Here is a 12,822-nt window from a genome sequence, read left to right on the forward strand (position 1 = left end):
AAAAGTTTGATGTTGAAGAGGAAGATGAAGGCAACTAAAAAAAATAATAGATGATTTTTAGATAATTAATTACAAATATTACAAGCAATTTATCTATTTTGTCAAGATCTAAAATTAAGTGTCAAAAAACAACGTTTTACGAACATGAGTGTAAATCTTCTTTTACAGTATTTCAACTCTTAATTTGATTCGACTGTTGTAAGATTTGATATTTCAGGGTCAAGAAGGTTAAGGGGTGGAGGGAGAGACTCGAGAAGGTTAACGAGTGGGGGGAACACCGCGCATCCATGCGGGGATAATAGCTTATGAAGTTTTAAAAAAAAGGCTATTTTGTGCCAGGAGGTGATGCGAGGTTAACAAAAGCACACGGTTCTGGTTTTCAGCCGTTAGATCAAAACGATGCTTGCGTGCATTTTAGACGTGGCAGTTTCGATGGATGTTTGGGTTGTAACCTGATTGTCAAATATGGGCCGCTACCGGATCAACGGCTTGCTCTTAGCATACTGCTATTGATGGTCCTTTGATCCGGTTGTCTAACTGTTCAATATGGTTCTGCATTAGCCAATGGGCTTTAGTTATTCGATACTTTATAGCAAAGTTGGGCCAGTGTAACACCTTCAAATTTGCGTTTTATTTAGCCCAAGCCAGCTTAGGAGAGGCTCAATATGCGAAGGTTACTTGCATAATTGACCATTCTGTATTACAGAATTTCCACAATCAAGGATTAACATAAATGAAATGTTGGTCTGTTAATACTTATTATATATACAATAAAACTATATATACTTAATTTAGATACATAAATATATATACATTTATGTGTGTCATCATATGATTGAAAGATTTTGAATTTAATATAAAGTAATAGCTGATAATATAATAACATATATAAATATGTATAAATTTGTATACTCTAAATAAATACATATAGTATTACTCTTATATATAATGGTTACAATTTTAAAGGCTGAACAAATTTTTTCGTAATATTATCTTGTTGCAGACATTTTATTTTGCTGCAGGACTAGGAGGGTTTCATGAGTAAACATGTCCTTCAATTATCTGGTTTTATCTACACATGGGAATCGGTTCAAAATCCAACATTGATGGTGCAGTTTTGAGCACTATAACAGTAGCTAACCAGTAACCACTTGACATACCCTTTATTCACGAGCAAAGAGACAAAGGCCATTTAAAGAAATTATTGTACTGAATTTGTCACACAAATCACACGATTCAAGGAATTTGTTCATAAATGTCACGAAATCATCACCCATTGCGAGGGAAAAGCGAAATGTATAACATCAATCGTTATCAAGTTAACTATATACATGTAGATTGTAATGGGTAGCATTACCACACTCAGCCCACATTATCCTGAAATATGATCTTAGGATACCCATATTTCAAGCTGAAAAGTGAAAAGCGTTTTGTGAGTGACAATTTGCATTCAATAAGTTGACCAACTCATAGCCATTTATAAAGGTCTTGGTGCTGCATCATGTAACTGCAGAAAACAGCTTTTAGTCCCTTCAGATAAGAACCATGGAGCCCGGCTTGCCATCAATAATAGATTCTGAAATCTCCAAACAATGCCATCGAACAGTTTACTGTGTCTTATCCTCACCCCCACAACAATCGTTACCAATACCATGATGTTCTCTTTTCAGTACTGTTCTCAAATTCTGCTGAGCCTCAACTCTCGCTAAATTTCCAATTTGAGTTCCACTAATAGAGGGCCGCGGTCTCTGTCTCTCCATCACCATCAGCCAACTAATTTATTCTCTTATCCCAGTTTGCGAAATCTTTGGATACAAATTTCCAACTATGTATCAGATAGAAATACAAAGCTTAATCTTTGCTTGATAAGCTTAATGCTGATCAAGCGAAGGTTAACTAGTGATGAAAACTGAATTCACCCCGTCATATAAGTGAATTTCTGTAAAAGTGAAAACGACAACACAAAAAAGAGAGTAGAGTAAGAGGTGGGTTATTTGTTTGGTCGTACAACACTTATATTGGAGGAGGGAGGCCTCTAGGCATTGGTAGCCATTCTCCTATATGGAGCGGCCATGCCACTCTCTCATTTGTTTGATTTTTGTCGTATTAATGGGCAAATAATATCGTGTTCTCGAGATGGAATGTGCGCCTGACCGACCTCTTGATGAGACCTTGGCGTGCAAAAGTCATCAACACACAGTAATTACTACTTCATTTGCTCTCCTTGCCTTGAATCACCGAAAAGTTGCACATTTTCTATTCTATTCACTGCTTATCTCATGCTCCACTAAGGCCTAGCTATGTCTATCTCCATGTGAAATAAGTGGCTTGGCATGTAGTTCAGTCGGCATTGTAATTTAGCCCATAGTTTAATTATCATATATTCAATTGCCCATTATTCCTTTATATAATATTCCTTCATTTTCACTGTCTGGACAGCTTTATATGATTTCGCAGTCACTGAATGAACTAGCTTAAAAGAGATAACATGACATTTACGACCTTAATATAGATTTCCGTGTACACTTGGGCAAAATGAAGCAAGTTATGGTGGGTCGTTCTTCCAATTAAGCAACAACAAAGTCCTGTTGAACATTGGCAGCTTCTTCCATCAAGGTCCAATGGAAAAGGCAAAAAGTTAACCTAATAAAGGCTCTTGCATATGATTCATTCAAAGTGAGAAGCTTTTTTCAGAATAAAATAAGAGAACAGTACCAAAAGAATAACACAATGTTTTTAAAACTGGGTTGATGATCAAATTGATTATCTCATTAATTTATGATTCAACCAATTTAACTTATTATCAAATTATAATGAATATATTTTGCTTAAAAATTTGTCAAAAATAAAACCAATTAAAATACTCACATCTATGGAGATTAAAACATATCTTTTTTAAAAAATAATAATTATTTATTTGATTTCAATGAAATAATTAAAATAAAAAAAGTTTCAATCTTATGATACAAAAAAATATAATTTTGTAAATTATTATCTATAGAAAACATTTTAATAGATATACTTTTTTTTTAAATTTATTTTTTTTATGAACCTTTAAAAATTCATCCAAACTAATAAAAAATAATCAAATTACTCAAAAATAATTAAAATTTTAAAAAATATTTTAAATTTTGGTCAAACCAAATTTGATCGAATCACTGAATAAACAATATTTTTATATTACTTATAATAGATTTAGAATTAATTTTTAATTTAACCGATTGAATAAATAAATCTAATTTAATTTTAAAATCATTAGAATAATACGAAGTCTTAATTTTTATCAACTCAAGCTCACACGTGATATTATAATGACAAGAATTAAACTTAACTTGAGTGTTGTATATATGCCATAACAAATGTAGATACGTGGAGGTATAGAAACAGGAGCATTGCTCGATCGAATTCGGTTCGGATAAGCAAATCAAAAAGAAGATACGTGTATTGTTTTTTTGAGTTGATGATGATAATAAACCCTAGTAGGGCCAAACAATGGAGAGCCGTGGTGATTTGACACCATAAGGGCAGTGGTGGGGGCCGGCTATTCTGTTTGGCTAGGCATCTCAGATTTTTCCCAATCACATGTGAGTTTATGTACTCATGTTGTGTAAAAGTATTAAAGTTAAAATAAGGGAGCACTGGGGCATAGCCAAGCTATTATGTCCCATATACAACAATTCAGTTTCACAGGGGAAAGAGAAAGACCTAAAGCTTTAAAGCAATTCGAGCCTACTACTTATAATTTTCCAAAAAACCTTTAACACACACACAGACACGGTCTGAGGATTTTCGTACAAATGCAATGCTCAATAATTCACTGAATAACGGACAAGATCATGTGATTGCAGCTCAGTTTCAACAAGTAATCTGTGGTAGGACAAAGTGCGAAGAAGTTACAGTGTCCTATGGAATAAGAGAACAAAAATCTGAAATGAGATGATTTAGGAAGATCGTTTAGGTATAGTTGATGACGACTTACAATTTGGGGAAATTAAAGTTAAAGGAATAAGAGTGGATTATGGGAGACACTGTGATCAGCCTGACCCGTCCATAAGGGGTGAAGAATGCTAGTCTGTCCATGCGCAGGCTAGTGGCCGACAGCCTATCTCCTCCATAAACTACGACGCACTAAAACGTGTCGTTACATGCTGACAATCGTCTATGCAAAGTACAACAAATCATTTGTTTCTTTTCATTACCCAATTTCAAAGATAAAAGCCTCATTTTTTATGGTTCTCAATCTCTGGTTCACTCCACACTTTACCTTCTTCAGTGCAGATGCCACACAAGTTTTCTTTTCATGATGCCTATGTGATTTGAACCCTTGTTTTTTTATGTTGAATTCATTTATTTTGTTACTCGAACGAATTTTTTTAAAGTTACCTTAGTTAACTTCTAATAGTTTAACTTTTTATCTATACTGTGATAGTCTCATTTTAATTAGGGTAAAAAAGAAAAGGTTAAAGGACTATTTTTTTCCAAAGTTTTAATGCAATCTAAAAAACATATGGCCAAAGGACTATTTCTCACCCAAGTTTAAGTGCTATTCCGAAGATATACCCATGAGATTTGAAAAACTCAAAATTCTAACCATCCGTTAAAAATCTCAATTATGATTAAAGATAAAATCGTCTTTTAACAAAAAACAAATTTTTTATTACGTTTGGCTCTCTCAACTTGAAAATCTCACAATTCCCCCTACCTGAAGTTTGAAAAACCAAAATTTCTCCCCTAAGGTTTGCAAATCATAGTCATAGTCACTGAAGATGGTCATCTTCGATGGCATTGGCTCTCCCTGTTGATCACTTTTCAGCCATCAACATAGACTATTTTCTCTGACAAAGATAAAATCATCTTTGTCCGAGATGAAGACGACCTTTGGTGGTCTCAGACGGAGACGACGTGGCCATCTGAGACCACCGACGATTGTCTTTGTCTTGGATGAAGATGAAATAGTCTTCGTCAGAGGAAATAGCCTATGTCAGTGGCTAGGAAGTGATCGATAAGGAGAGTTGAGCCCGAAGGGAGAGCTAACGCCATTGGAGATAGCCATCTCTAGTGACTTCGACCATGATTTGCAAACCCTGGGAGAAAATTTTGATTTTTCAAACTTCAGGTGGGGGTTGAATTGTGAGTTTTCAAGCTAAGGGGGGAATGTAACAAAACTTTATATTTTAAAATTTTTTTATTAAATAATTATTTTGCCCCTAACCATAACTGTGATTTTTAAAGGATTTGTGAGATTTTAGATTTTTCAAACTTCATTGGTGTGACTTTGGGATAGCACTTAAACTTGGGGGTGAAATAGTCCTTTGGCCAAAATATACTTATAGCAGATGAAAAATCTAAACACCTATCTATACCTAAATTTTTGTTAATATTGTCATTAAATATAAGGCCAAAACTATTATTTAACAATAATATTAAAAAATATGTATCTTATTTTCTCTTTCAAGTTTTAAAAATTAACATTTCACCCCAAACTCTAACTTTGAAAAGTGACTTTTTTCTCTCAAATCCTTAAGTTTTTTTTTCACCCCTTTCTCGAACCACCATCGATCATTTGTGGCCAAAGGCCTCAAACTTTGTTTATTAAACAACAAATGTCATCCAAATCTAGACGCTTGTTGCCCAATTTGGATGATGGAGTGTCATCCATTTTGGACAATGTTTGTCATCCAGAGATCTAGATGACACGAACGTCTAGATCTAAATGATAGTCGTTATCCTTGAATAACAATAACACCTTCATCCACTATAGGGTTGTCGTTCGTCAAAGGAAGTAACCAAATTTCAAGTTTGGTTTTCAATAGAAAAAATGAATTTTTTAAAACTTTATTTTGAGAAAAAATGGTTAATTTTTTTAATCAAAAGAAAAAAATGAGATATAATTTTATTTATTTTAATATCATTAATAAAACAATTATTTTATCTCTTAATATTAATAAAAGAATTATAAATATATTCTGAAGAATTAAAATTTGGATAGATATAGTTGTATGTATATCATTTCACTAAAGGGGTGCGAAGGAACGGAAAGAGTGCTTTGGCCAAAAGAAAATTAAAAATTAAAAATACAATAACAGAAGATGCCAAATCCTTGAATCATTGACGCGTAGACTCGTAAGTTGCAACCCACTACTCAAGTCTCTATCTATCTACGTTTCCATTTTGTCAATATGAACTTCGCAATCACTTCATTAATTGTTCAGTGAATTTGGAGTTCTAAAGACAAAAAGGGCTCTGTCCTATTGGCTAAAGGCGAGGAACTTACGCCAGATTCAATGCAGAGGGACGGGAGCCGAAACCTAGCCTTCTCACTGAGTGGTTTGGTTTACTTTCACTTTTACCTCTATCCCAACCCATATCTTAGTTCATATTCTGAAAGATCTGACCGTAGTAATTCAGCTAATACTGACACTGACAAGATAAATTATTTACCTTACAACCTTGTTGATGGCTGCCACTCAGCTGCTTTCTTATTGCAAGAGTATAAAATTATCATTGACTTTTCCATGGCCCTCTAAGAAACTTGTACCTTAGTGCTCCGTAATTGAATTTACAGACGGTAAATCTCTGGGTTTTACCATGATTCTTTATGCCATGAATGGCAGAACCCTGGTCCCCGGACAAGACAACCTTAGGATGAGCATTATCTCGTGCCTAGCTACACTTGTAGACAATGAACAATGACCCACCACAATGCCGAGGCGAGGCCCCTTTTTTCTCGGGCTCTTTTTTCGTAGTTTCATCAATATGAAGATCCTTAGAATCCGTTTCCACCAATGAAATATATTTTAGAATATCATATAGTATTACAAACAGTGTCAAAACAAGTGTTTATCCGACCTAGAGCTAGCTAGCAATATTATTTTGCAACCCTACTTTCACTTGGGAATCGTACTACTGACCAGCGACTTTTTTGTCACATGATTAGCAAGGTTAACAGTAGAAAATTATGGGGATCCATTACTTTTTACTGCTCATCGTCATGGCCAAGGCTGAAACAGAAGAGAGATTAACCCAGTTCCCTATAAATACATGCAATTTCATTCCAAACATCACAACCAATTCTCTAGCAAATTCATAATTCAATGGGAGAGAGATCGATTGCATCCAACATTGGACCAGATAAACATTCTGATGATAAACCAGCTTCAGCACTAAAGCTATTCGGATTTCCATTAACTGAGCAAGATGAAAATCTTGAGAGAACATTAATTGGTGAAGGTAGAAAGTTCCAGTGTCATTTTTGCCGCAGAGTGTTTGCTAATTCTCAAGCGCTAGGGGGTCATCAAAATGCGCACAAAAGGGAGCGTCAAAGAGCAAAATCACGAGCCCAGTTTCATGATCAACGGTTCACAGCAGGTGCTGCACCACCTCTTCTCAGCTCACATGCAGTGCGATCAGCAGCCCCCATTTATCAAGGACAGTTTATCAGCAATTTTGGCACTGCTGCTACAAATGGATCACGGCCTATATATTATTATACATCTCGCCCCTTGTTGCTTCCTTCGTCGCCTTCTCAGTTAATCCCTTCTCGAATTTTTATCGCCCAGCCTATGCATGCTGCAACTTCGTTTACTGAATTTTCTGGTAAACTACCTGAGGGAGTGGGAGGAGACAGAGGCGTTGATCTCCATCTTAAACTTTCTTCCTCTGGTTGATTTTTCATATAACTTAATTAAGATAAACTATGCTTGTCATGCATAGAACCACATGTATTACTTCTTTTTGGCAAGTTTTGCTAGTGTTTGTCTCTCTCTTTTCTGTAACATCCTGTGAGGAAATTAAGCTGTGATTTTGAAATTTGAAGGCATTAAGCGATGGTCAGATATTGTTTGTACCGTTGTATCATTAATTCCCCTCTGCCATTTATTTATATACATATATAGAGACTTTAACAGTAAACAATAGAGCCACTGATTTAATATTCATGAGCTGTGACAGTTGCGCGAATTACCCTGGAAATTTGACTGGTCATGTGATTTAATTACCAAATCAAGCTAAAATTTAACTTTAATGTAAGAGCAATATCAATATCAATGGCGGATTACGGTACCAAAGGATAAGCTCAAAAAAGAAATTACTGGTAAATTAATGTAATTAAGAGACATCCTAATAATTATAAAGTGAAGCAACTTTGCAGCCAGCCATGTATGGGGAACATCGAGGCTGTCCGTAACACAAAACATTTCATTACATTACAGCTAAATAATTTTTTTTATTCCAAAATTTAAAGGAAATCATCGAGTGTAGAAAACCACCAGCATACGAGACAACTCATTGCTATACTTTTTTGTTCTTTTTCCAATTTTACCCTTCGCCCTAACCTCAGTTGAGTTGAGTCCTAAGATCACATTTATAAACCCCAAATATATAGATAGTGTAAACACTTCTCGTCTCTGATCTCACAGTCTTTCCCTCTCAATTAAGAGAATCTTTTAATTTAAATGGACGGATTCGGGTCGGGTCAGGCGTCATACGGAGGTGATCGGAGACTGGAGATTGTTAGCGGAAGAGGCTTTGGGAGTGCATTTGGAGCCAAGCAGATTTATATGACTCGGTCCCACTCACCACCGATTCCGCCGCGGGTGACACGGCCGGGTAATAGTGCGTCTGTAAAACCGTGGGGCTTTAGCGATCCTGAGATGAAGAGAAAGAAGAGGATTGCCAAGTATAAGGTTTACACGGTTGAAGGTAAAGTTAAGGCTTCTTTAAGAAAGGGGTTTCGTTGGATCAAGAACAAGTGCTGCCAGATCGTCCACGGGTACTAGCTTTCTTTCGGTGGAAACTTTTCTATGTTTCTTTTCTTAAATTTGAAATTCGATTATTTATTTTCTTTGTGCGCTTTGGAGTTCTTTCGATTTGATTTCAAATTACAAAAGTGAGGTTGCAGATAAATGGTTTTTGGACAGAATTTCGTATTGAAAAATACTGCATAACAAATTAATTCAAGATTATTGTATTTGAATGTGTTAATTCAATTTTTAGTTTTATTCTTTCATTTATATCATAAATTTGTATAAATGCATTAATCTTTGATTGAAATTTCTACTCTCCAAACTCCAAAGCTGCATTATTACGATGTTTCTCTTTTATCGCCACTCCTGTAGTAAAGTGATGGCCCAATAGGCCTACCTTAAAGTGTCTACTACTTTCGGTTTCAAATGGTGTCCTGGTCTAGTTGTAATAAAACGCCTCGAGCAACTAAAGTTTTACAATTTCTACATGATACTCTTGATTGGCAGTAAAATGTTTCTGAGATGGCTAACAGAAAATAAAGGCCAAAAACCCATATCCTACCTAAGTTTTAATATAATAATAATATATATTTATAAGATTTAAAAAACTTAAAATTTTATTTATGAATCAATTATTGTTAAAATTTCCTGACTATAGATAAAATCGTTATTTTATTAATAATATTAAAAATTATATTATTTTATTTTATTTTTTATCTTGGATTTTAAAAACTCATATTTCATCCCTAGTCTTAATTTTTAAAATAACTTTTCCTTTCCGAATCCTTAAGGTTTGTTGCAAAATCCAATGATGATAACGATGGCCACCATAGTCTCTATCTTTAGCCCGACAAAAGAGGGAGATGACCAACAATGTCAACGGATTGTTTTCCTCTTTTCCTCAATGGAAAGATGAGATAGATTCGTCTTCATCTCTTTTTCATCTGTCGTGTCTCTTCCTCATCAATGTTGTTAACTATCTCTCTCCTCTATCGAGTTAAAGGTGGACAGTAGCAGTCACCGTCACTATTATTGTCATCGAAGTTTGTAGCAGATTTAGAGGGGAAAATTTACTTTTTAAAGTTAAAGCTGAAGGGCGAATGCAAGTTTTTAAAATTTAGAAGGGAAATAAGATAAAATTATATATTTTTTAATATTATTAGCAAAATAACGATTTTACTTTAAGTACTAATTAAAAATTTTAATAACAGTTTGTTTATAGGTGAGTCTTTAAATTTTTCAAAGTATACAGATGTAATTGTGACAACGTATCAACACTTGGGTGGGAATAAGTCCTTTGGCCGAAAATAAACAGTACATATTAGAATTCAAAAGAAAAAAATTCTTAATTAATTAATGGACATACATAAAGTCAATCCCAAGTCTTCCTCCATCTCTGCTGCATTATACTCTTTGCCTTAAGTGATTTGAGAAAGTCTTGTTTTGGGTAAAACTAATGCACTGTATCATATGTTTAACTTATTCTATTAAAGTCAATTCAACAAATCTAAGCATCGATTTCAATTACAAATATAAAACAAATAAAAAAAAAAAGAAATCTGAAATATTAGTTGACTTATCAAGATAAATTGACGTACGAGATTAGTTGATTTAACTTAAGTCGCTTCATTACACCTGACTTGATCGTGATTTAAAACCCATCGATTTCCTTAGCCTCAGCATCTTATGACGTGCACCCGAGTTCCTTCTTGTAAGTATTCTTATAGTGGGCGTTTTGAATCCTCATTTGTTCATAAAATTGAGCAATAAACTCCTCCGCCTTGACATCAATCATCTCGTCACCACCCTTATCATCGTTTTCTTTGTTGTCAGTGGTCATAACAAGCTTTTGCAGATCCTGAGCAGAAGCGTATTGGCTCATGCCGTCATCAGGCTCGGAAGATTGAGTCAATGTCTTTGCTGAAGTTACTGGCGATAAAGGAGGCGTCAACAAATCCTTAAATCCTTCCATCATTGGCAAAGTCATAGGAATTTCATGGGAAGGTGGCGGACACTGGCTGCTTCTGGCATGTAATGGACGCATGGACGCCAAAACTTCTGTCCACGGACCCTTGGAAGGCACATCGATTTGCATAGATTTTTTCGATTTGTCAGATTTACGACGAATCATGTACAATGCTACCCTCACAAAATGCATTACACCTAGCCTTTTCTTCTGGATCTTATTAGTTGACCCTTGGTCGTTGACCATCTTGTTCTTGCCATTTCTGATGGTGACAACGTTGCTGCTTGACATATGTTCCATTAGGTGGGGAAGACCTGAAAGGTTTCTTCTTATTATTATTAATTCGTATTGGGGTGTGCTGTACATATATGGAGAGCTCTTAAATTAGTGTGTCGTACTAGAAAAACACAACACAGCCAACGAGGCACAGTTACAACTTACAATGGATTCAGCTCAGCTGGTAGAGGCGGTGGCATAATCGTAATAAGAAGAAACATTGGAGGTAACGTGGTAGGAAGTAAGGTAGAAGCAGAACGTCGTGCGTTGTTCTAGGCAAAGGAATAGGTTGAGGGGGTAACCAAAAGGTCAATGTGATGTAACGGCTGTCGTTAATTCGATTTGTAAGTTCGCGTGCGTATCAGTTCAATGATTGAATTGGTCAGCATCAACAGCTTTGCATGTGCACCGTATTCTAGAATTTCTATTAAGTAAATTACATATTCTCACCCAAGGTTTGGGCCCATAGCTTTTTTCCATTAAATTAAATTTTGTTTTTAAAATATTTATTTTATAAAAATAAAATAATAATTTATTAACTAAAAAAAATTTTAAAATTAAAAATATTTTTTTAATAATTATATTTAAATATTTTAAATATAACAGTTTTTAAGCTAAAAATATTTAAAAATTTATAAATCAATATTTAAAATGTTTTTAAAACCCTAACATCAACATTACTTTCTCACTTTGGTTAAAATCTTATCATTGTCATCTCCAAAATTTAAAATATTACAGTGACATTCAATCTATACAGAAATGTGAACAATATTTTGGGATTTAAATGCAAATTTTAAAATTTTTAAGGAGTAAATAGACATTTCTTATTCCTTGTTTAAGGAATTACCTATTTTTACTGTGTATTTGGAAAATATTATTATGATCTAAATAGTTGTAATATGATATTTAAACATTTTATTTATTATGTTTTATTCAATTTTTTTAAATAAAAATATATTTTTTTATATTATTAAAAGACATATTAAAATTTTAAAAATATTCTCAAACCATTTTTTAAATCTTAAAACCCTTTTATAATTTTATTAACACTTATAATATTTTCAAAGATTATTTAACTATTTAAATATATAATTATACGTTATAATATCTTTAATTAATTTTTATTAATTTTGAGTTTTATAATAATTTAAAAAATTAAATAATAATTATAAAATGACCTGTTATCGTATTTAATTTTGGACATAAAAAAGTTATTTATATTATATTGAGGTAAAAACCTGTTTTAAGGTCATAAAAGTCTTTTTTATTTTTACAGCACTGAAACATGCATCCGTAAAAGGGGCGGAGCCAGTTAAGATCCAGGTGGGCACCCGGCCCCTTCCCGAAAATTTGACCCTCAATTCTTTAAATATATTATTCAATTGCTCACTCAAATAATTAAATATAAAAATATTACAATCTAAATGAAAAATTAAATTATAAATAAAAAATATTATGTACAAATTTAATACTCCAAAAAAATTATATATAAAATTTAAATAATAAATTATATATAATATTATTAAAGTTTTGATATAGAACATTTTATAAATCAACTACAAAATCAAATAAATTTAAGAGATTTAGATCCAAATTTTTCACTTTAAAAACCCATGTTTTAGTTATCCGAACCATCTTGTAGGGGCATGTTTCCACTTTTAAAAGCCAATGTTGTTTTGTTTAATTTGAAAATAATCTAAACTATAACTCAAATTAAAAATTATTTTTAAAAAATTTGTTAATCAAAACCATAATTTTTAAATAATTTTGTCTATTTTTTTTGTTTGAACCAAATCGTACACCTTTTTCCCAAATTTTATCATCTAAGCTGTCTCA

At 33.4% G+C, this 12,822-nt stretch overlaps 3 protein-coding genes across 3 annotated transcripts; 2 read left to right on the forward strand and 1 right to left on the reverse strand.

The window, feature by feature from the left end:
* Positions 1–6,938: 6,938 nt before the first annotated feature.
* On the forward strand, positions 6,939–7,809 carry LOC123207527 (zinc finger protein 10-like). The gene has a single exon (XM_044625030.1). It carries the CDS (start codon positions 7,095–7,097, stop codon positions 7,665–7,667), a length of 573 nt encoding a protein of 190 aa, XP_044480965.1. The 5' UTR covers positions 6,939–7,094; the 3' UTR covers positions 7,668–7,809.
* A 379-nt stretch (positions 7,810–8,188) lies between these two features.
* Positions 8,189–9,232, forward strand: LOC123207531. The gene has a single exon (XM_044625041.1). The coding sequence runs from the start codon at positions 8,454–8,456 to the stop codon at positions 8,775–8,777; it is 324 nt and encodes a 107-aa protein (XP_044480976.1). The 5' UTR covers positions 8,189–8,453; the 3' UTR covers positions 8,778–9,232.
* Positions 9,233–10,372: 1,140 nt separating this feature from the next.
* On the reverse strand, positions 10,373–10,975 carry LOC123207534. The gene has a single exon (XM_044625044.1). The coding sequence runs from the start codon at positions 10,954–10,956 to the stop codon at positions 10,429–10,431; it is 528 nt and encodes a 175-aa protein (XP_044480979.1). The 5' UTR covers positions 10,957–10,975; the 3' UTR covers positions 10,373–10,428.
* Between the last annotated feature and the right edge of the window lie 1,847 nt (positions 10,976–12,822).

The sequence above is a fragment of the Mangifera indica genome, unplaced genomic scaffold, assembly GCF_011075055.1.
Source record: "Mangifera indica cultivar Alphonso unplaced genomic scaffold, CATAS_Mindica_2.1 Un_0085, whole genome shotgun sequence".
Lineage (NCBI taxonomy): Eukaryota > Viridiplantae > Streptophyta > Magnoliopsida > Sapindales > Anacardiaceae > Mangifera > Mangifera indica.